Below are 22,786 nucleotides of genomic sequence, written 5' to 3' on the forward strand. Positions count from 1 at the left end.
TGGTTTCTTTTAAAATTGATTTGTAGGTGTTTTATATACATATCAAGGCAATTAACATTGGGTTTGTCATATATGATGCAAATAGTTTCTGCCAATCTTCACTTATCTTTTTACTTAGTTTATGCCTTTTGTTTTACAGGGGGCTTTGTGGGCTTTTTTTTTTTTTGCCAATCCTTTTTGTTGTTCTTGTTGATTCTCACCTGAGAATATTTTTTCCTCATATGATTGTGGCACATGTGGCTCAGTCTGTCCAAAGCATTAAATACAATTAACTCTCAACCCGCATTTCTCCCTGACAGTCTGTGTTGGTGCTTCTCTCTCCCACCATTCTTTCTGTTTTCTTGCTTTCAGATGTCTTTGTTCTGGTTTTTTCTCTCTCTTTTTCTCTAGGTCCAACTTTCTCTCTTGTTTTCCACTATCCCTTGTCTATGGACTCATTGCCAAGAGTGGAGCTGACAAAAGCAAAGTATCCTTAGAGGGCAGCCGAGTAAGGAGAGGTAGAAACTAAGTCTGTAGCCACGTGGCGCCACAGAGGGCAGGCAGGCAATACAGATACAGACGCAGGCGGCTCGGAGACTCTGCCAGTGCTTCAGCCTTGGGCCTGTGCAACATTTTGCTCTGACCACAGACAGCCCGGGCGTCCTCAAGGCCTCGCTAGGAAGCTCTGAAGGCCTGGGTGGTGACGGACAGGGGCCGTCTCTTGGGCAGCCACAGAGGACTGAACTGGAAGAGCAATGGAGCCTCTCCTTTCAGCACAACTCCCAGCGTGCCTGAACAGGCCCCACGTAGGCGAGCAGCTTGGAATTGTCTCTTTTCGCCTCTAGGATTATTCTGGAATTCTCTGACAGTATCTGAAATCAGGACTCAGGGCGCACAGGCAGCTTGCGGATGCCAAGACCACAGTCTGACACACTGGGAATGAGGCGGAGGGAGAGCAGGAAAGGGTGAAAGAGTTGGCATCTTTTTTTTTTTTTTAAATATGTTTTTATTGATTTCAGAGAGGGGAAGGGAGAGGGAGAGAGAGGGATAGAAACAGCAACGATGAGAGAGTCATTGATCACCCCCCACTGGGGACTGAGCCCACAACCCAGGCAAGTGCCCTGACCGGGAATCGAACCGTGACCTCCTGGATCCTAGGTCGACACTCAACCGCTGAGCCCCAAGGGCCAGGCAAGTGTTGGCATCTTTGATGGGACCCTGTGGTCCTGTGACTGTCACAGGACTGCTGGGAAGGGCTCAGTCTAGCCCCCTGTTTGCCAAGAAAGCAGCATAAAAATGTGTGTTCAGTTGCTTTGGGACAGAATACTGCTGTAAGAAGAAACAAATTATTAGTATGTTATGATCACATTTTGTTCCCTTCCCCAAGACAGGCTAATGAGGCAGGTCCAACCACCATAGGGATGGTGTCACAATGCTGTGCTCCACAGGTAAAACCAGCCAGGCAAGATCATTCGCACCCAAGCACGCACCCCCAGCCACACACTGCCGTCCTCCCCCTCCCCGAGGAGCACACTGCCAGCCAGTAATGCCTACTGTTTGCTGAAGGCGTAAAGGATCTTGGTATACTTTGTTCAGATCCTCTTAAGGCCCTGCCCCACCCTTCCTTTTTTTTCTTCTAATTTCGCAGGTGGTTCTTTTGGAGCCCTCCGCAGTGGTAGGGAACCTTAAACTGGCTGCAATCCTCCCTTATTCCCTCTTTGTCCTGGTGAACTTTGAAGAGCGGAGGATATTTTAAAAACTCAAATGAAGTCCCATCAAACCACTACCTAAACTCACATTTAGAATCAGCACCAAACTCCTGACCAGGGTCCCCGTGGCCCCACGTGACCGGGCAGCTCCTACTCTCTGCTCATCCCACACGCAGGGCCAACTCCCCAACTCCCCAGGCCTCTGCGTTCGCTGCCCCCTCTTCTGGAGCACCCTTGCAAGTCCTTGTGCAGGTCTGGCTCAAACGCCTCTTCTGGAAAGAGCCTCCTCCTGCGCCCCAGCTCCCCAACCCCCCAGCAGTGCCTACCACACTGCCCCCCACAGTCTCAGGCACGCACCACCATGCCCCACTTGAGATCCCAGAACAGCAGCTTTACCTGCTTTGGTTTCCTGCGCATTCCCCAAGGCCGAGGACAGCGCCAGGCCCGGAGCTGGGGTGCGCTGACAGTGGCGAGTGGAATAATTGAACAGAGTTGGAGGCCTGGCGGGCTCCTGGAGGCCGCATCTCTGTGACTCTGCCTTCCTCAGGCAGCGTTCGCCGCCCTGCCCGAGTGCCTCCCACCTTTGCAGCAGCATTTCTGAGGGAGACGTGCAGTCGCCCCCAGCACGGCTTCTGTTTTCATCCCTGCAGCTGCACTAGCTTGTGAACTGGTTAGGCAGGGTTGCCCCCAGAGGCCACCAGAGAATTTCTGGGGGTCATGTGATATGTCAGGTCCCTGGCCAAGGCATTCCTTTCCAAAACGTGCTCGTCCCCACCCCCGCTGAGGCCTGAAGCAAGCACTGAGGCGGCTGGAACGCTGACAGTTTCTGCAGAAGGCTCTTTGTCAGTGTGGCTGATGTGATAGCAGTTAGTTTGGGGGTTTGATTTGAACTTGACCTTTCATGAGCAACAAGCATTATGGTTGGAGAGGCCTGCCTCCCCAGACCACTGGGGCAAGAACAACTGGGTAGCCCTTTCACAAGCCCCCCAAGGCTCTCCAGTACCCAGAAGGCAAGTGGCTCTGGCTGAAGCAGGTGGGCACACTCCTGGGTAGAGCAGTCCCCTTGACGAGGTCAAGTCTGCAATGCAACAGACAAGGGGGATAGTCCCTGCCTGTCTGGTCTGACCTGAAATGGGCAGCTGTTGGCCACATCCCCATGAATTATGAGACAAGGTCCTGACAGCTGGGGGCTTGTCTCCGCGTGCTGCCTGGGTTCCTGGGGCATCCATTTCTGGAAGAACTCAGACCTTGAGTAAGCGAGGACACTGCTCTCTATGGTGTAATGGCCTATTGCCTGCCACCTCCCCTCCCCCCATATGTTCTGACTGCGGAGCGGGTGGTGTGTGCAAGTCACAGGGGGCCTCACACACCAGACAGCCACAGTTCTTTGGTAACAGTCATGTGAGCAGTGGTAAGGTGGCCCATTCGGGACCTACCCCACCAGACGTCCCAGCGTCTATGCCCCCCACACGGGACTTCACCTATGGACACAGGAGACAGCTTGAGCATGGGGCTGGTGCCCTGCAGAGGAGGTGGGGGAGGGCGCAGGAGTGTGCAGCTCATCTGCCAGTCTGCCAGCCCTCCAGCCACAGTCAGTTTCCAGGAAGAAGATCCAGGCCTAGGCGGCATTCATGAGCACTGCAGAGCCAGTCAACACGATGGCTGCACAGATTACTTCCAGGACTCCCTCGACTCCAGTGATTCAGCCCCTCTGGGCTGCCAGGCAGGAACAGTTCTTTCCATCTGAGCCAGCATCTGGTCCAGGGCTACTCTGGGAATTAGGTGCTGACCGTGGGCACCTCACACTGGTGGGGGGCGGGCGCTCTCTGCTGACTAAGGCCCAGCTTTACGTCTGGGTGCCAGAGCCCCATGGTGGGCAACTTACTGCAAAGGGCATTCTAATCTTTGAAAGTCACCAGCAATCAGAAAAGCTTATAAGGGATTCCTTATCGCTTTTGTTTCTTTAGTTTAGCTTTAACTAAAAAAAATTATATATAAAACATAATATATCTCATGGCAGAAAAAGTGTAAATTTTCGGACAAAGTTAGAAAAGCCTGCTATCCCATCATCTAGTTACTTACAGTGGTTATCCTTCTAGACTTTTTGTATGCATTTTTTTTATAAAAACGGAGCCAGACTCTCCACACTGCTTTGTAGCCTGCTTCTTTTCATTCAAGAGGAAGCACTCACACAGGCCTTCGTGAGCGCCGGCCCTCTCCTAATACCCACTCAGCCGCGTGCTTTAGTTTTATTCTCCCCTGTGGAAAATAATGAAAGGGATTAGAGGGAAGAGCGCGGACAGCCAAAGATGAGGTGTGTGCCAAAAATCATGACGTGAGTCTGCACCATCGGGCTGGCTGTGGGGGGCCATGAGCCCAAGGAGACCTGGGACAGCTCAGTCCTGGCACTGACGGCAGCAGTCAGCTCACCCCCCAAGTCTGCATTTCCCAGATACCCCACGGGTGCCCCCTGCCATCACAGTGGGCATTACTAATGGTACAAGGACGCATCTCCTGAGGACACGCTTCATGCAGACAGGAGACTGGAGGATCCTCCAGCACACCTGAGAGGGACCGGGCCAGGACACATGGTACAGCCTCAGCCACCCTGCTCTGGTGCCTGGAGATTCCCTGAACCAGCATGTACTGTCTTCTAAGGCTGGGTCTTCTGCCTCCCTGTCCATGTTAGCAGCTTGCTAACAGCTTTTGCTCCCTCACTGACCCCAAGTTGGCTCCTGTGGCTTGCACCAACACCCAGTGTCCCTCAGGCAAGGGGAGGGCGACAAATCACGGTGCACCCACACTGCAGAACTCCTCGGAGGTCAATCTCCAGGTGCTGGCATGGGAGGGGATATACAGTTAAGTAAATAAGCAAGCAGGAGATGTGCATGTATAGATAGTTTCATTACAACATAGAATAATAACACATGTTGGTGTACAATAGAAAAGAGGAGCTGGGAGCCTAACACCAAATTGTAGACTGATTATTTCAGAGGGTGGAGAGTTTTAGAGAGTTCTTTCTGTTATGTACTTTGTCACGTCTGAGCTTTGGTTAATTTTGCAATAGGTTTGTAACTAGAAAAAAGTAATAATGCTATTTTTTAAAAAAGCAGATGATGGTTGTATCATAGGCACAGTATGTGCTCCTGAAGACCTCGAGTACTTAAGAACTAAGACAAGTCAAGACTAACCCTGACACAGAAAAGTGGGTACTTCTGTTTCTCAGCTAAAGTGGTGTCGCCGTATGAGGAGAGCACAATTTACGACTGATTCAGCCCTTTAGCTTTGACAAATGGATTCTTTAAAGAGAGGCTTTATTAACGGATGTATTTAATATGACACTGTTTCAGATTTACCGAATTCAAAAACCGCATAAGCCCATTGCCCCGGGTTATACACCACAGGCAGGGAATGGGGGGGGTGGAAAGCGAAAACCATTCAGCTCAGCGCCCCGTCTCACCACTGCCTGGGGAGGGAACAGATCTGCCACTTTGATGAGGTCTTGCTCACTCTTGAAGGGCTGCTTTACCTTGAGCTCTTTGACCAGTGGGAGGGAAGGGGTCCCCCTTTCTATGGAGGCCTGGTGACCGCACAGCTCTGGCTCAGCCGGGTACACGTATGGTTCCATGAACTGCTTTAGCTGCTGACGCGGCTCCCTGACCGGTGGGGACAGGCCCACTGGGGAGATAACCGGAGCTCCCTTTGCGACATGAGCTGAGGAAGATTATGGAATGGGGATATAGCTCCTCCTTCCTGGGATGCTCGGCAGGGCCCGTGGGCCAGCCCACGTGTGGTAGGACCTCCTTAACGGCACTGTGGCTGGTGTCTCTTTGAAAATCCGGAACCCTTCTTTGACGGCAAACTCCCAAGCCAGGTCAGACATGAATTCAGTAAGCTTCCCGCTTTGTTCAGCAGCTGCCGAGCTTGCTTGCCCTAAGCGAAGAAAAACAGTGGTTACTCCCAAGCCCCTAATGCTGCTACTAACACACGAGAATATTGTTATATTAGCAGCTACTGCCATTTGCTGAGCGCTTACCATGGATGAGACACGGTATTAAGTGCTTTACGTGTGTTATTATAGCTTACTGGATTGCTGGAGCAATTTGACTGTTTTAATCCCCACTTTAAGACAAATATTTGAGTCTTGGGAAGGGAGGAAATGTGCCCAAGCTTTCATTAGCAGCCTGGGAGCCAGAAGTCAACCTCAGTTGGTGTGTCTTCTGCTCTTTATCTCTTCTTTTCCTAAAGAAACTAAATCGGTAACACCCCAAATGACTTCTGCTGTCTGCCTGGGCTACAGGAAGCCCTGGGCTACCCTGGGTTACCCAGTGTCACAGTGGTTGGATTGAGAGCCAGTTTCTGGGCACCGCTGTGATAGATCAACACCATCGCCAGCATCGCAGAACCCCCTCTAGTCATGCTCTTACCATCTCTTTTGCTTTCTTTAATGTGCTCATCAAGAATTTTCAAAAAGGGTTAAAAAAATTTTTTTAACTAAGGTATAACGTACATACACCCTCTTTCTGAAGTGTATATTTCTGCGAGTTTAGTCAGGTAACCGCCGCCGTTATCAAGATACAGAATACTCCCATCATCCCCAAACTTCCACAGCGTCCCTGTGTACCCGACCCCTTCCCCGGCCCCTGCCAACACTGCTATCTGTTCCTGTAGTTTGTCCTTCCAGAATGTCACAAATACACCACAGGGTGCATGGTCTTTTCAGGGAGGCTTCTGTCACTCGGCATAAGGCATCGCAGACCCATCCGCTGGTGTGTGTATACTGCCTCCTTGTGGTGGGCCTCTCTACCCGCTCTCCTGGGTTATTTTCAGCATTTCCATGCTCTGAACAGACTGTTTCCCTGATTCTCTATGGACCTTCCCGGGGGCCTATTTTTCTTCTGGCTCCTGCCATGGCCAGCTTCTCAAAAGAGCCATTTTCATGCAGCCGTGGTGTTAAAGATGTGCTATTCTTTACAAATCAGGAACCAGATCCATTTGCTACATAGCAGAGTGCAAACCACTGGACCTCAAGTATGGACCTGAGGCTTAGGGGGCCACGCGGGAACCAGACAGCCCCCTTCCCTGTGTCGCTGATGCACAAGGAGGGCCGAGGAGCACAGTGGGCTACGTTTTCCCTCATTACTCAGATTGTGCATGCCACTTCAATGGATTATCACATTTTTATAAAACTTGGAGAAAGTGAGAGAAGGTAGACATATAGAAAAAACTGGGTGGCCCAAGAAACTCTTAACAGTAGTGTTGAACTTTGAGGAATGCTGCTGTGAAGAAAGGAAAATAATTTTATATTCTTCTATATGACTGAATTCTTATCATATGTTTTTACTTTAAAATTTTTGTGGGTTTCAGGGGAAAGAGCTGATTTGGACCCTCAGGCTGGCTCTCCCAGGTCACCCACCCCATTACCTGTGAGTGAGCACTTGTAGACTCCCTGTAGGATGGCAGCCACTCGGAAAAAGGAGAAGGCCATGTAGAAGTTCCAGTTCTCAGCAGGAGAGATCCCCATGTGAAGACAGTACATCCTGAAATACTCCTCTGCACCAGGGATGCCCAGCTGACTCAAATCATAGTCCCTCAAGCCTGTGGTGACAGAGCCATCCTGGGCGTCAGTGACCCCACACGCCTCTGTAGCCATAAGTATTTAAATTCTGAAAGTCACTTCCTCCCTTGGAAGTCAGCTCCATAGCCAATTCAAAGGGTTAGCTCCTTATTTCCAGGGTTCGTCCTCCCTCAGATGGCTGCACTCCAGGCACAGAGCTGGTGTTCCCAAATCAGCTCGTAACAGTTTGGGACTAAATTGGCAGTCAGAGGAGTGAGGGGCCTCCAACTCCATCCACCGAGTGTGCCCCAGTGCTTTGGGAACAGAGCTGGCTCAACCCCTCCCTCTCCCACGAGCAGGTCCTACCTCGCAGTGTGGGAAAACTGGAGGGCAGGTAGTGAGCCATGCAGCTGCAGGCCACATCCGCAAGGGGATCGCCCAAGGTAGAAAGTTCCCAGTCAAAGACAGCCAGCACCTCGTTCTTCTCTGGATGGAAGAGCAGGTTGTCCAGCCTGAATAAGCCACAGAAGGAATGGAGAGATGGAGCTAAGATGGATCGCCAAGGGCGTACTTTGTGCTTGTCATTTTCCATTTACTCTTCTGGCCCCTCTGCGCCTCTGGAGCCTGAGCTACAGAAGCTGTGGCCATTTCCACCGCCTCCCTTGCCCTCTGGCTCAGCTGGGCTCAGCCAATGGGGCCCCCAGCAGGAGATTGGAAGGGGCCAGCTGCATTCCTCTACCGAGGGCCACAGCTTGGTCAGGTAGCCCTCTCTGCATAGCTAACCTCTCTGGGTCCTGGTAATCCCGCCTTCCCTGGGATGATTTAAAACAGGTCTGTAAATTCTTTGACATGCCTTCCACAAAAGGAAGAGTCTAATTCTTTGCCTCCTGAAGCGACTTGCTTCTAACAAATACAATGCAGGTGGGAGTGATGCTGAGTAACACTGAGGCTAGGTCAGAACAGGTGATCAGCTCCCGCTCGGCCCTCTCTCTCAGAACACACACTTTTGGAGCCCTGAGCGTCCACGTAAGAAGTTCTCCTACCCAGAAGCTGCTGTGCTGGAGAAACCATGTGGGAAACCACAGACAGAGGGAGAGGCCCGAGGAGTCTAGCTGTTCATGTCTCCTCTGCCCCAGTGCCAGGCCTGTGAGTGAGCCTTCAGGTGGTTCCAGCCCCCAGCCTCAGAGCCACCTCAGTTGAAACAAGCTCTCCTGTCCCCAGACTGCAGATTTGTGAGCGGAAAACCTGCTGTTGTAGTTTACAGCCATGCAGTTTTGGAGGAGCTGGTTATGCAGTAAGAGTAACTGGAGCACACCCTTGCACCTTGAGGCCTAAGTGTGGTACTGACCCCCTCAGTTGCACAGGATAGCGCCCCAGCATAAAGAATTATCTGGTCCCAAGTGTCTGTGGAGCCAAGGCTGAGAGCCCTGCCTCACAAGGCCGTGCACAGGGAGATCCTTTGTAAAGGGACTAATTCGCAGCTATAAACTGGGCCAAGAGCAGCTGCTTGATTTCCTCTTAAGATGCCCTTCCCACCACTTTTCACACGTAAACAGTAACCCCTCATCGCATCTACCTGAAGTTCCCATGCACCACTGCGATCTTCTCTTGCCTGGGGAGATGAAGCGGCAGCCATGCGATGAGCCTCTCCATGGCCGGGATGGTGCTGGTTTCCGAGGCTCGATACTGCTGAATCCAGGTCTGCACCTGGTGTGGGGTGTCGTCCCCTGAGTGAAAGAGAATTAGAGCATGATGCGCGTCCCAACAACCTCTACAGTTTCAAAAATTACCCTGGGCGGTGAAACCCTTTGTAACAGTCCGTAGCATCTCCGTGGTCTGACGGATGTCCCACAGGATGCTCCTGCTGCCCCGGGGACAGCCGCCGCTGCTTTGTCTTGGCTCCGTTGGTGTGGGCTGGCGTCACTCCCGGCCATGTGGCCTCCGAGCCTGGTCGCTGGCCTTCTAGGAGGTCCTACGAGCCCCCTGAGAGCTTTTAGGAAATCTCTCTTTGGCTAAACAACAGTGATCGGCTAAGAGCACGGGCACGGGGCCGGCTGCCTGGACCTGAGTCCCAGCTCTGCCGTTGTCTCTGTGCCTCGGTTTATGCTTGTCGATGGCATGGTCCTCACAGAGTTGCCGGGAGGGTGAAACATAGAAAGAAAGCCCTGAAGCTCTTCCCAGCACCGGGGGTTTGCTATTACTATTTAGCTGTTTGCTAAGAAACCCAAGAGATACAACAGCTGAGAAACTTGCAAGTTACACCTGGGACTGGACACCGAAATTCCTTTTGGAATTGTGGAGTTAACGTAGCTCACAGTCAAGGTCTCCAGCTGATTTAACCTCTCTGAGCCTCCCTCCCTTGCTTCCTCTGTATGAGTGTATTGACGCTAAATTCTGTAGACGGTCATGAAAGTGTCTTAAATACCCTGGGCCAGTATCAGAAAAAAGATTTAAACCATTTAGTGAGACAAAAGTTGCTGGGGAGAGAGATTCTGTAGTCCGCAGAGAGATCTACCCTAGGACAAAACGTCTAGGTGAGCAACACCTCCATTCCAGTGAAGTGGATTTCCAAGCAGGACGCTAAGAAACCCACCTCACAGGCAGCAACCGCTTGGCGCATTAACCCCCTGACACCGTGCAAATCCCGAAAGCAGAGGCCACAGTGAGGAAATACTCAGCATGAAAGACAAGTGGCCCGGTGCTCACCGTGTTTCCCGTAGTCTTCTAGGCCTGCAGCCTTGAAGTCCACGCTATGAATTTTGCACAAGACTCTGTTCATGGCAGCGTATATGGCCCGCCTCTGGCTGGGCGGCAAGCCTGGCAGGGAGGGGTCTTTGTAGATGAGGCCTGGGCAGTACTCCATCAGGTAGAAGGGCGCGCCGATGACCCTGGGAGGGACACAGACAGCGTGTTCCAGTGGCTCACAGTGTGGAGGCTGCTGGTCGTGGCACTGCTCCTTCTACCCTGTGTGTGCTGTGGGTGCTGGGGAAGGATCCAGACCCAGAGCACTGGGCAGTTCCTTGTTCCACTGCACATGAGCACAGGGGTTAGAAGGACTCCCTCCCAAGCCAGTCCCCACACACCGCCCTGTCCATACTTCAAGAGAGCGAATATATATGGAGTGCCTGGCGTATGTGTCTGTTCTAATGAGGGTTCGATAAATATCCCTTCTTATTATTGTTGTTTGGTCATTACCCAGTGGTATGGATGGCACATATACCGGACTATAGGGTTAAGGTGCCATGGTGAAGGGCCAGTTTTCAGTCATTTTTAGGAATAAGTTTACGACTCTAAAAAATTGTTTTGAAACTTCTACCATCATAACTTCATCCTGAGTTGACATGAGCTAGGTATTAAGTTATATTATTAAATTATAGTTAATGATCTTAGGTGTAATAATGCCGCCGTGGTTATGAAAGAAAATGTCTTCACTTTTAGGGGATGTATGCTGCCTGCAACTTCCTTCAAAGGTTCAGCTAAAACTATTTTAGGCATATACATAAAATATACTTAGTTATAAAGTAATTACATGTAAAATAGTTACATATAATTATAATATATAAAGTATTTTATAATTACTATTTATATAAAATGATTTTATATATGCAATCCATGTACACACCTATGTATACACACATATATAAAGGAAATGTGGCAAGATGTTAACAATGTTTAATCTAGATGAAGTGTAAACTGGTGCTCACTATACTATTATTTCTTTTTTTAAAATACTATTTCTTTCAAGTCTCTGTATGTTTCACAATTCTCATAATTATATAGTTAGGAAAAAGGGACAGACTCAAAAAACATATTATAGCCCTAGCCAGTTTTGCTCAGTGGTTAGAGCGTCAGCCCATAGACTGAAGGGTCTCGGGTTCAATTTCAGCCAAGGGCACATACCTTGGGTTGCAGGCTCGAGGCAACTAATTGATGTGTCTCTCTCACATTGATGTTTCTCTCTCTCCCCCTTCCACACTCTCTGAAAAGCAATGGAAAAAATATCCTCAGGCGAGGATTAAAAAAAAAAGATGTTTTCTACCAATTCTCACAAAAGCAGGCATTTCTTTACCTTTCAGGATAACTTACAGATCTGTGTATGAACTTCTGGGGGAGCTGCTATACAGTCTCTTTTCTCTCCTACCAAATTACTGAAACAAACTGGAATCTGAGTTAGGGTACCGGCTTTTCTCTTCTGTAGCGTGAACAGACAATGGAAAGAATACATCTGAACGTCACCTTGAATCTTCACAGAGGTCAAGGACTCTGGGGACAGGCACTCCAGCATTGGCAAGGGCTTTCATGATCCTGCCGGAACAAGGGGAGATGAGCACCACTGCAGGCTGAGCTGATGAGGCTTTCAGTGATTTTTCTGATTTAAAAATCAGTCCGTGCAGAAATTAAAATATAATTCTAAGAAACATTCAACTGACCCAAAAGTAGGCAAGATGTTCGACTGACTCTTGTTTTAGTCTTAGTAAGTGGTAATTTCCAAGGAATTTGTCCATTTTATCTAAGCTATTGAATTTACTGATCGTCACTATTTCTTAGAGACTCCCCTAGTTGGAATTATTAGGTCCAAAAGTATGACTACTCTAAAGTTTTTAATAAATTGTGCCATAGTGTTTTCCAAAACAGTTGTTCAAATGTACAGTTGGAATTTTATAAGCAGATACCATATTAGTTTCATATTCAAATGCACATTTTATTCCTTTACTAAAATGGGAATTCTGTGCATCCCAGGATTTTTGGAATGTCACTCTAGCGCTCCAGAATTACTCAGCACCTCTGGGAATGGTTAGAGGGAGTTCACAAGCCGGATGCATAACACAGAGTGGTGGTTTTACACTTTAGGGTCTCTCTTCCATAAACACCCACTGTCATTACGTGACACATATACAAATGATCAGAAAGAGCTCTAGGTTTTCTCCTCTCATGAACCCCCGAGGCTTCATAATCATCAGTTGTCAGTCCCCGCAACACTTGGAGAAGTCAAATTTTAGGAACCAGAAATTCCAGAGGAGAGACGGTGAACAGAAAGAAGGAGAAGGGGCCAGGAGCCAAAATCGCATCCTTCCTGCTCTCTGCAGCTTTCCTTCTGCAGAGCAGCAAGAGACTGGAAGAGGAAGCCGCCCAGGAGGGTAAGACGAAAGGTCTTAGAGTCTTTAAGACTAAAGGGTAAGGCTAAAGAGTTTCTTAATGAGGCCTTTTTTCATCTAAAAGATCCAAAACAGTCTAGTCTCCTACAGGTTTAGGTACAGAAAAGAAAACAAACTTATGAATGAAACTAGGTTACTGTTCTCACTGGAAATAATTCTGGAGAGCCACACGTGCAGCTTTAAAGGTCTCAAGGCCTTGGCGGAGAGCTGACTCCATGGGGCCGAGCTCGGAGGCTGGGGGGGCGAGTGCACCCTGGCCCGAGGATTTACCTGAATTCCCTCTCCACTGCGTGGGCCAATGGAAGGAGTGTCCCCGGGGGCTTCTTCCTCAGAACCAGCTGATGGTCAGCCAGCCGGATGTAGTAAGTGAGATTCGACTGCCCGTGATCAAACTGCAGGACTTCCAACGGGCCTGCAAGTTTGAAAACAGAGAACTCAGACCAGCTCTGCAGAGCAGCCCTGGAAGGACCTTCTTTCTTTCTCGTGAGTGCAGCGTGCGGGAGGCACGGAGGGATGGCGCCGCGCCCCAGCAGCTCGGTCCAGAACCACAAGCCACCACAGTGTGGCGGGGCCTCTGGATTTACCGCGATGTTCTCACTCTGTACGGTGCCCAGTTTTGCCCTTCTTGCCAGCTCCTGCTCCGGGAAGAAAGGACTTTTGTTTATAACCACACGCAGTCATGCAACCCATCTCGCTAAGTGGGGCGCTTGAAGCCGAGGTTGAAAAGCGCCCTGTGCGTCCCTTAGTCCGTGCTCAGCCCAGCTGCGCCTGACACTGGGGACAGCTGGAAGGAGCCGAGCAGAGGCCCACAGCCGGAGCCAGAGCTGCTTTCGCGAGATGCGATTTCCCACCCAGCACCTTGGACTCTGCGTCTCCCTTACAGAAACATCCTAATGAGCCCTCAGCGTCATCATATGACTACGCTCTGGACACAGATGAATTTCACTGGATCAGAGGAGCAGGAAATGGGAGTTTGCTCGAGTTATCTGGCTTGTGAGAAAGGGCCCCTCCATCGGGCCGCACTACCCTCAACGAGCCTAATGGAACAGAGGGCCCCTCGGCTTTGCAGAGGCGCTGAGAACACGCCAGTCGCTGGGACACCTCATAATGGGAAGCGCCACACAAAAGGCCTTTTTCAGGGATCAACTGGGTGAGGCGAAACCTTGTCACCAGGTAGAAATTCCTTCAAAAGCACATGAGGCATCTGTTTTTCTGAGGCTGGAATGTGAAGAGGGGTGGGACCTCTGAAGAGATGGAGACAACGTGTCACATTTTCTATTTATGCAGCTTTTAGGTTACCTTTACAAACAGGCTGGCACTTCAAAAAAATTAGCATTCAAGCGCCCCTGGGCGCCTACAGTCCCCGGGCTCCCCTCCTCAACAGCTGTGGGCAGGCTTCTGCAGCCCGTCACACTCTCGGTGGAAGAGCAGGCAAGTATATCTTCGGGGATCCATAAAAAGGGGGTGAATGCTTTTCTCAAGTGAAACTGAGAGCAGTACTCAGATCTGCTGGGCTCAGTGACTGTTTTCCTCGCCACCGTGCCTGTCTCTGGTCCATTCCAAAGTTAGAACTGGCTTGAAAGCCCCGCCTTGGAAAGAGTTCCCAAAATACAGAAACATAAATACCTGTGGCTTGGGTCCCCAGTAGGTCTTTGAGGTACTTCTCCAGGGAATCCTTTGGAATTTCCATTGTCTTTCTCACAGGGCGAGTGTTTGGAATCACCGGTCTCAAAGTAAAACCCAAAAGCGTTTCTAATTCCTGCACTGCAGCCTCTGGGTTATTAACCTGGTTCAGAGAAAACACTGAATATGCCACCGGTCAACCTTGACCTCTCTTCCTGCCTGTTCTCTAGGGTGGCAATTTTTAGAAGGAAATACCCAAGAGCTCAGTTCTCAGAGCAAAGGCCTCAAAGGCAGGATATTCAGCTAATGAGGAAGCCGTAGAATGAGTTTCCTCTCCCCATTTAATTCCTAACCACATTAAACTTTCTATCTACTGAGGAGAGTTCCAGGTAAGACCCCGTGGTGCTCCCTCGTGCCAGGAGGAGCGAGGACTGTGCTACAGCATCCACTCTGTCCCTGTGAGCCCATGAGCGTCTAGAGGAAAACTCACGTGTGGAAAGCTGGACCAAACCCTGCTCACGGGGCCTCTCGTGCTTCACGGTCGTGACCTGGGGTGGTCCGTGTGGCTGGTAGCTGCTGGCTCCCCACCCAGAGGAGCGTCACTCGGACAGCGGACAGCCTGACTGCCATCCCGAATGTCAGAAGCCTGCCCTTGGCCTCCTTGTATAACTCTTCTCAAACTGCCTTCTTAGTACGTGTCTATCTTACTTCCCATTAAAAATACAAGCAGCTAGTCACACAGATTTCATAATAAAAAGACTACAGCGACATGGAGGAAAACCACTTAAGGCAGCTACAACTATGAAGGTGAGAGAACTGCCCAGAAATGCTCACACTGGTGTCTGGAGCACAGTAGGTTCAAAGAATAGTGACATTACCTTAATGGTGTGAATGCCAAGACTGGCAGCTGCTTTGATGTTGTGTCCAAGGTCATCGAGGAAGATGGCCTCCGCAGGCTGCAGGCCGAGCCGCCCCAGGCACAGCTCGTAGATCCTGTGGTCTGGCTTACAGATGCCTTCCACACAGGACTCCACGACCTGAGGGAGGGACAGGAATAGATAAAGGTCCCTAAAAGTGGTGCTCTCACACTCATGCTGGTATTGGTTTTTAAAGCACAGAAGGCAGGCAGTTGAGATTTTGTTATAACAAAGAAACTTAAGAGTATTATGGTAGAAAATGCTGCTTGTTTAAGTTGAGTGGTTTGAGGATACTGGATTAAAACCCAGGGGCAAACTCAGAAAGCCCAAGTTCTGGTTCAGCTACAGTGACCTTGTGCACACAGCGGGGCCACGGCAGAGCCAGGGCGGAATCGCAGGGGGCCTGTTTCATCACCAGTCAAGTGGGAATACTAATGGCCATCTTATCTCTCTTCGTGGTTGTTGTGAAACTTAATGAAACTTGAATGAGTTCCAGAATGACAAAGCGTTTTGCTAATGTTAGCTATTGTGCCCACACCAAGCAGAAGAGAAGCTGTACCTTTCGGTTTTAGGGAAAGTATTTCACCATGGTTTTTTTTTTCCCCCAAAAGAAGGCACTATTTACTGTTATAAAAGAAACACATGGCTTTGATGTCTGTATTTCAGAAGTTAAAGAACAGCCATACTCAGTTTATACAAATAAATCCCACCCAAGAGATCATCAGTGGAAAAGACGCTTTCTGTCCTGTGAAGAGCCTCCTGTATCCTGACAGCCTCGCTTCCGCTGTGTCTCTGATCTGGGAGGGAGGGGGGTGAGGGTTCAGGAGAACCCTGAAAAAGCTGCCTCAGTGTCAGGCTCTCTAATCTAGCACCCCCTGAAGTCCCTTCTTACACTGTCCCCAGGGCTCAATCTCCTATAAAGTGGGCCTCAGGTGGCCAAAGAGGCCTATAACCAATAGCCTCTGGTCCACCCTTAGAACAGAACCAAATCCCCGGCTCAATGCTGGAGTGACGCACGCTCTCCAAGACCAAGGACAAACCTGACGGCCCCTCCCTCTGCTCCACGTTGGCATTATTCAGGGTTAGCGAGGACTGCGCTTTCTGGTACATGTCCTGAGTAAACGGGACCTCTCTACTGACTCTTCCTGGTCTCCTGAGGACCTGAATGAGCTAAAAGAACACCAAGAAGCTCCTTCTAAAGAAACCATCAGTAGCAGGTAGCAGAGAAGCTGGTGTCTCAGACACCCATCAACGTATCACGCACAGGGAAGCACACAGCAGTACTAGCGGAGACAAGGAATTCTGTTGGATAGTGCTATTTTAGGACATAAAATCCAATAGAATTGACATCTAAGGATTGATGTCATGGAAACAGGGCACCATGGTTGGTCTTTGAAGAGAAAAGGTCAGAGGGCCCATTAAGAGGGCTGATGGAAGTGTTATGTGAGGACTCAGGTTCAAGTCCGGAATGGAAGGAAGTCTCTAACCCTGAGGTTTCAACCAGCTATCGGATCCCATAAATGTCTGACTGTGCTAAGAGCTCAGTGATTTTAAAAGCCCTCTTTTCAACCCGTTATGTCTAAACCTAACTCATTCAAGTGTCTGAATAAAAATTTAAAAACCCATTCACTCAGGACCTGCTGCAGGGCAGTGTTAGATGCTGCGTGCTGAGGCCAGGACAGACTGTTTGATTGTTGCTTTGGATCACTTCACACTTACCACATCAAACTGTTTCCGGTCCAGGGGCAGAAAACTTTCGCCATTGGAAAGATAGAAATTATTGCTCAGGACGGCAGTCTGAAGGCCTTTTGCCCGAATTCGCGTTATGGCCTCAGTCATCACTGGGAACTGCTTCGCCACGTGCTCGCTGGTCAGCAGAGAGAGGAAGGAGCCCACAGGCACAGAGGTCTCTGACTGGGAAGGGGAGGGCAGGGGCCGCGCAAGCGTGAAGAGCAAAATCAGCTTATCAGCGGCAGAGGAAACACGGTTCCCAGCTGCCTGCTGCTCCCCGGCGGGAGAAGCCCTGGCCTTTGGCTCCTTCCTGCAGGACCCTCTTCCTTGGCCGCTGTGCAGAACTTTGCATATAAGATTGTAACCGGTGACTTAGAATTAGAGTTCCAGTGGTTAGGGAATGGAGTTATTTATGTCAATATTCCAGTTAAAGGAGTTCTTCATTTCACTCATGGGCTGTCAATTTTAAAAAGCAGCAGGATACCGTAAGAGGATACACTAAACTCTAAAAGTAGATGTAATTTAATTTTTAGCAATCCGGGAGACATTTAATGATTTTGTATGGCCTCAGCTCACCATTACGAACTTCAGTTTCTGATCAATTTTTTTTAATTCAATCTGTGTGGGTTTTGAAAACTCTTACTTTATCGGGTTTTAAAATCTGCAAAGGCCTGCCTGCTATCTTATGCACACACACTCACATTTTACAACAGCTTTAATGAATTGCAATTCACATACCACACAACTCACTCATTTAAACCATACAATCCAGTGGATTTTAATATAGTCACACAGTCGTGCAGCCATCACCACTATCAGTCTCAGAACACTTTCATCACCCTAAAAGAGACTGCACACCTATTAGTAGTCACACCCTCCATCCCCCCAGTCCTCCCAGTCTGAGCAAATCACTAATCTAGTTTCTGTTTCTTACAGATTTACCTATTCTGGACATTTCATATAAATGGAATCGTACAATGTATTTTTTTTTTCCCACTGGCTTCTTTTTTTCACTTAGCATAATTTTTTCAAGATTAAAATTGTGGTAAAATATACATAACGTAAAATTGACTATTTTAACCACTTTAAGTGTACAGCTGAATGGCATTAAGTACATTCGTTGCTGTGCAACCATCCAACCATCTCTACCATTCAGCCACAGAACTTTATTTACTATAATTTTTAAATTATACTTTTAGCAGGGTTATTGTGAAGGTTACATGATTTAATATAAAGAGCTTAGAAAAATGCATAGCACAGAGCAAAGGCTCAATATTATTATTGCCTGAAACAAGCTTTCTGATCAAAGCCATTATACAGACAGCTCCTGTTTCAGATGCACAACAGCTGATGGAGGCGCTTAGTAAAAGAATATTTTTACTTACTCATATATACTGTTAAAGTGAGTACCCAAGGATAGAATAGCTTAAAAACTTACAATGGATTATTAGATTTTTACTTCTTTATTTGCAGTTTAATAAATATGGATGAGTGTTGTTACATCCATTACTGAAGGCAAAAAGAATATAGAAATTCAACTATGTTTACCACTCACAATTTCAGAGCAGAGCCTCCCAAATTCTTGTAAGAAATCCTCTGTTGTTATTTCTCCTCGCATAAATTTCAGCCAGGGCCCATTTTCGCCACCTGAGATGAAGGCCTTCAATATAGTTCCGGAAGGGATATGATTTTGTGCCTCCCACTCTATAGGAAATAAAAGATGCAATAAATGAAATCCACTAACAAACGGCTGGCGTTTAGGGAGCTCAGGGGAATTACTGTACCAGTTCCCATGGCATCGCTATCGTGCCAAGTGGGCTCTCCTGGGAATTTGGAAAAACTCAAGAAATGCAAATCTCAGCCTTAGATCTCCAAGGGAATAGCAGCACTAATTTGTGTGACTGAGGGAACATTCTTGCTAAGTCTCATATCCTTACCACCTGCTTGAGATGACACTGGACACTGCATTATAAATTTCCTTCTCTGGTTTCTCATTAGGTGGCTCATATATATTAGGCGACTCACACAGTCCTGGCCACATAGGAAGAAAGTACATGTGGTAATAAGCCAGATTCTGACAGCACTCCAAAACAAACTCTTCATTTCGTAAACTGTGGAACTTTCTACAGTGATGGAAATGCTGTATCTCCAATACAGTAGCCACTAGCCACCTGTGGTGACTGAGCACTTGAGCTGTGGTAAGTGCGTATCCCAGAGGGCAGGGACTGTGTCTGTGGCACTGAACACAGTATCCCTTCACTCCTAGCCACTGTCCAGCACATACTAACTGTTCCACAGGAATCTGTTTTCTGACTGAGTGAAGTTTAAGCAAGTCATCTACAGAGGAGGCAGGGAAGGGTAGCTGCCAGCAGAGGGAACAGAACTTGCAAAAGCACTGGACTATACATGTGTTGGGAAACTTTAGAGAACATCAAGTAGTCTACGGCAGCTGAAACGTGGACACACAGCGGGAAATGGTGTGAGGATCCAAGGCTAATCATGAGAGGTCCTGAATACCAGGCGAAAGCTTCTGACCCTCATGTAAGGGACAAAGTGCAGGCACTCAAGGATCCAAAGCGGGGGAGTCAAGGATAAGATCTGTGTCTCAGACAGGCAATTCTGGGGGCTGCGTGGACAGTGGTGCAAACCCCAGAGGGCCAGAGGCAGAGAGAGCAGTTAGAAGGCTGATGTGATCATGCAGGTGGGAGAAGACAGGGACATACTTGGGTAGAGGCAGCGGGAGTGGCGAGGAGCGAATAGGTTCTCAGGATATTCTAGAGAAAGTCAAGAAGATTCCTGCCCGGTGGTCTTTATGTTCTCTGTCTGCCAAGTATGAAGGTCTGGGGCGGGGGAATGTGATGACTTGTGGGGGTGTCTGGAACAGCCCTGTGGTAAAGCGGGAGGAATATGAGTGGAGGAATAAAGAGGCGGAGGGCCCAGCTGCCCCTGGAGCTAAAAAAAAATAGCTCACTTGGCCAGTTTGCATAGCTGGGTAACTTTTTACCCAGGAGCATAGAAAAATCTGCACTTGAGTCCATTTAGCATGGAGAACTGCCAGCCAGCCACAATAGGTCAAAAGGATAGGGACAGCTGTTTGGCCCGTTTTCCTTCCTGCTGGCTACATGAGAAAGTAATGGCAGGCGGTGAGGCAGCCAAGACAGACTTTGAGGTGAAACTGGAAATGAACTCACAGCAGAGCAACACAGCAGAAAGAGCCTGAGTCCCTGATACCACGGAGCAGCACGCTAGCCCCAGGCCACACACCTGGGCTTTCTTGTGCAAAGGAAATAAACCCCTATCTTGTTTCAGCCACTGTTTTGTTTGGTTTTCTAATGCCTGGAGCCAAAACTAGTCAAACTTAAGTCAGTTGAACTAAGTAGGAAAAAATGTAAAACCAGGAGGGGGCTGACAAAGAAGGGATCAGAGACCAGAGGTTTGCTCTGGCAGGCTCAGGAGGAGGTTGCTGGAAGGGGGAAGGTGTGATCAAGGGCGGGGGTTTCAGCACTCAAGATCTCAGAAGTAGTACAGTTCTCAGGGAACCGTAACTAATCCTACCAGTAACAGTGGCAGCTCATTGAGAATTGTAGGTGAGCCGAACACTCACTGTGCTAAACAAGTACTTTCCGTGGAACATCTCATTTCAATCTCCCCAAACCCCAAAGAGGTAGGTACTAATATTAGTCCCAAGTTAATGATGAGGAAACTAAGACCCAGAGAAGGTGACAAATTTGCCCAACATAGTCAACCACTAAGTGGTGCTTGGAATTTAAGAGCCAGAATATTACCCACTGGGACAGTGGAACACTGCTGCCCAGATGTTCCCCTCTGTCTTCCCTTACCACCCTCCACTCCCCCACTCCCCCACTCCCCCCGTCTCTGGAAGTAGAATAGAACCAAGAGCTCACCTGCAGCCAATTTCCCTGGAGAAGGAATGAGAACTCCTCCCATGTCAAAAATGACCGCTCGGTAGGGGCCACCTCCAGAATGTGTCCATCGCCAGGCTCCCTGCTGCCCACACTGATTGGGCTTCTTCAGGAAGGCTGTCCTCCAAGCCCACCGGAGATGCGAGGACTGGAAAAGCAGCCTTATGTACATGTTGAGGCCAAAGCTGTGAAAGAAGGCACAGGACACAGTTTGCCTTCACTGCCTCCGATCCAGACCTCAATCCTGGAGCTCAGAGTGCCAACTAGACATCTCCACTGATCTCCAAATGCTGCAAACCACAACCAGAATTGAACTCTATCTCCACCCTCCCTCCCTGACTACTCCTTTTTCTGGGTTCCTTAGCTCAATGAAGGGTTCCATTCACTACACACACACACACACACACACACACACACACACACACCTATAGATACATGTAGAGACAAATCAAATGTGGCAAAATGTTAATCAGTCAATCTAGGTTAAAGGTATATGAGGAAGGGTATTGAGAGATCTTATACTATTCTTTAAACTTTTCTGTAGGTCTGATATAAAAAGCTGGGGGGAAAACAAAATAATTAAAGCAAATTCTATTTGTAGTCATTTCCTCGTGAAAATCTTTAAGCTTTTTATGTGATTTCTACAGTTAAAAAGCTTACTGAAAATCAGGTTACAGCGAAACAGGTTGGTAAGACAGCTTACAGGTTTATGAGAGTCACTTTAGGGCCACCGTAAAGATTCAATAAACCAAGAATCTAAAGACAAGACTCTTAAACGCAGTAAATCTTCAAGATGATATACCGTGTGTCTCATGTAATCGGAAATTTGCTGAATTGGGCAGTGAATTTTCAAACGAAAAATTTAGAGGTTGTGTTTTCAGTTTTATTTAATGTCCCTATGCCAAGACCGAAGTTTATAATGGAAGGAGAAGTTTATTTATAGGCTCCTAAAAGCATCAACACTTTTTGTGCGAGGGCTTAACAGAGACGAAAGGTGTCTCTGGGGCCTGAAGAATTGAATTTCGTCGTCACTGAGGACACCGTCGTCTGCATATTCCCACTAGTGGACGATCGGGCAACGCTCCCATGACTGGCATGTTCATTGTTTCCACTGAGAGATGACATTAGTAAAACAGAGATCTGCTACTTACACTACGCTATCATAAATAGGCACACACACTGTGGGTTGTCATACATTAAAGAGATGATTTAGTAAAGAGATGGCGTTGGCTCTGGAATCAGATAGGCCGGGTTCAAAATCCTAGCTCTGCCACTTACTAAGTGTGAGATCCTGAGCAAGTTTCTCTCTCTGAGCCTCAGGTTCCTCCTGTATAAAATGGGACTAATTTTAGTACCTGTCTCATAAAGTCATTGTTACTCTTACGGGAGGTAAAGTATGGAAAGCACTCAAGTTAGTTCCTGGCACACTATTAAATGCCACCTACTACTGTAATGAACCTATACAGTGCTCCCCCGAGGTCTCGTGTTGTATGCATATGCTATCTACACATGGCATATGTACTTTCACCTACGCCCGTGACTCTTAACGGGACAATTTTGGCCCCAGGGGGACCGTTGGCAATGTCCGGAGACGTTTCGGTTGTCACCACTTGGAGGGTGCCACTGGTCTCTAGTGGGTCAGGCCAGGGATGCTTATAAACACTTTACAAAAGTGTTTATCCGGAAGAATTACCAGGCCCCCAAATGTCAACAGTGCGGAGGTTGAGAAACCCCGATATAAACAGTGCACTCCGAAACGTGTTTCCTAGCGGGTACCTGCTACGTGCATATATACTCTGTATACCCGCACACGTGCAGGATGTGCTGTGACACACCCAGATGTCACCGCCATTGCATCCCTAGAATAGCGTCTGCTCATGTTTGCGGCACAGGCACTGATCGTGGCTCTCCATGTTGACCTACGTGCTGAAGACACACTGGAAAGAATGCTGAAGCTCAGAGAGCCTGCCGTACACGCAGCCACAGACCGTCCACTTCATCCTCGCAGCTGCACGAGGACAGCGCGCCAGCCTTACCCAAACCCACCGATCGGCCTAACGTGGGGGGTGGGGGGAGCGCCCGCAACGCCCACGACGTAGCCGCTTCCCGAGCTCTTGGCGGTGGCGTCCCGGGGGGCTCGGGGTCCACGCCGCCACGCCAGTCACGTAGCCGCCACCTCAGCCAATCGGGG

The 22,786-nt window shown here is 48.7% G+C and overlaps 1 protein-coding gene across 1 annotated transcript; it reads right to left on the reverse strand.

The window, feature by feature from the left end:
- Positions 1-4,615: 4,615 nt before the first annotated feature.
- ACAD10 (acyl-CoA dehydrogenase family member 10) lies at positions 4,616-22,720 on the reverse strand. Its single transcript, XM_016203081.2, has 13 exons — positions 22,642-22,720; positions 20,578-20,780; positions 18,228-18,376; positions 16,661-16,855; positions 14,903-15,061; positions 14,028-14,187; positions 12,672-12,813; positions 11,482-11,550; positions 9,952-10,133; positions 8,822-8,972; positions 7,612-7,757; positions 7,113-7,286; positions 4,616-5,621 (listed from the first exon to the last, which is right to left on the reverse strand). The coding sequence occupies exons 2-13, from the start codon at positions 20,765-20,767 to the stop codon at positions 5,413-5,415; spliced, it is 1,926 nt and encodes a 641-aa protein (XP_016058567.2). The 5' UTR covers positions 20,768-20,780; positions 22,642-22,720; the 3' UTR covers positions 4,616-5,412.
- Between the last annotated feature and the right edge of the window lie 66 nt (positions 22,721-22,786).

This window comes from Miniopterus natalensis, chromosome 20, assembly GCF_054644295.1.
Source record: "Miniopterus natalensis isolate mMinNat1 chromosome 20, mMinNat1.hap1, whole genome shotgun sequence".
NCBI lineage: Eukaryota > Metazoa > Chordata > Mammalia > Chiroptera > Miniopteridae > Miniopterus > Miniopterus natalensis.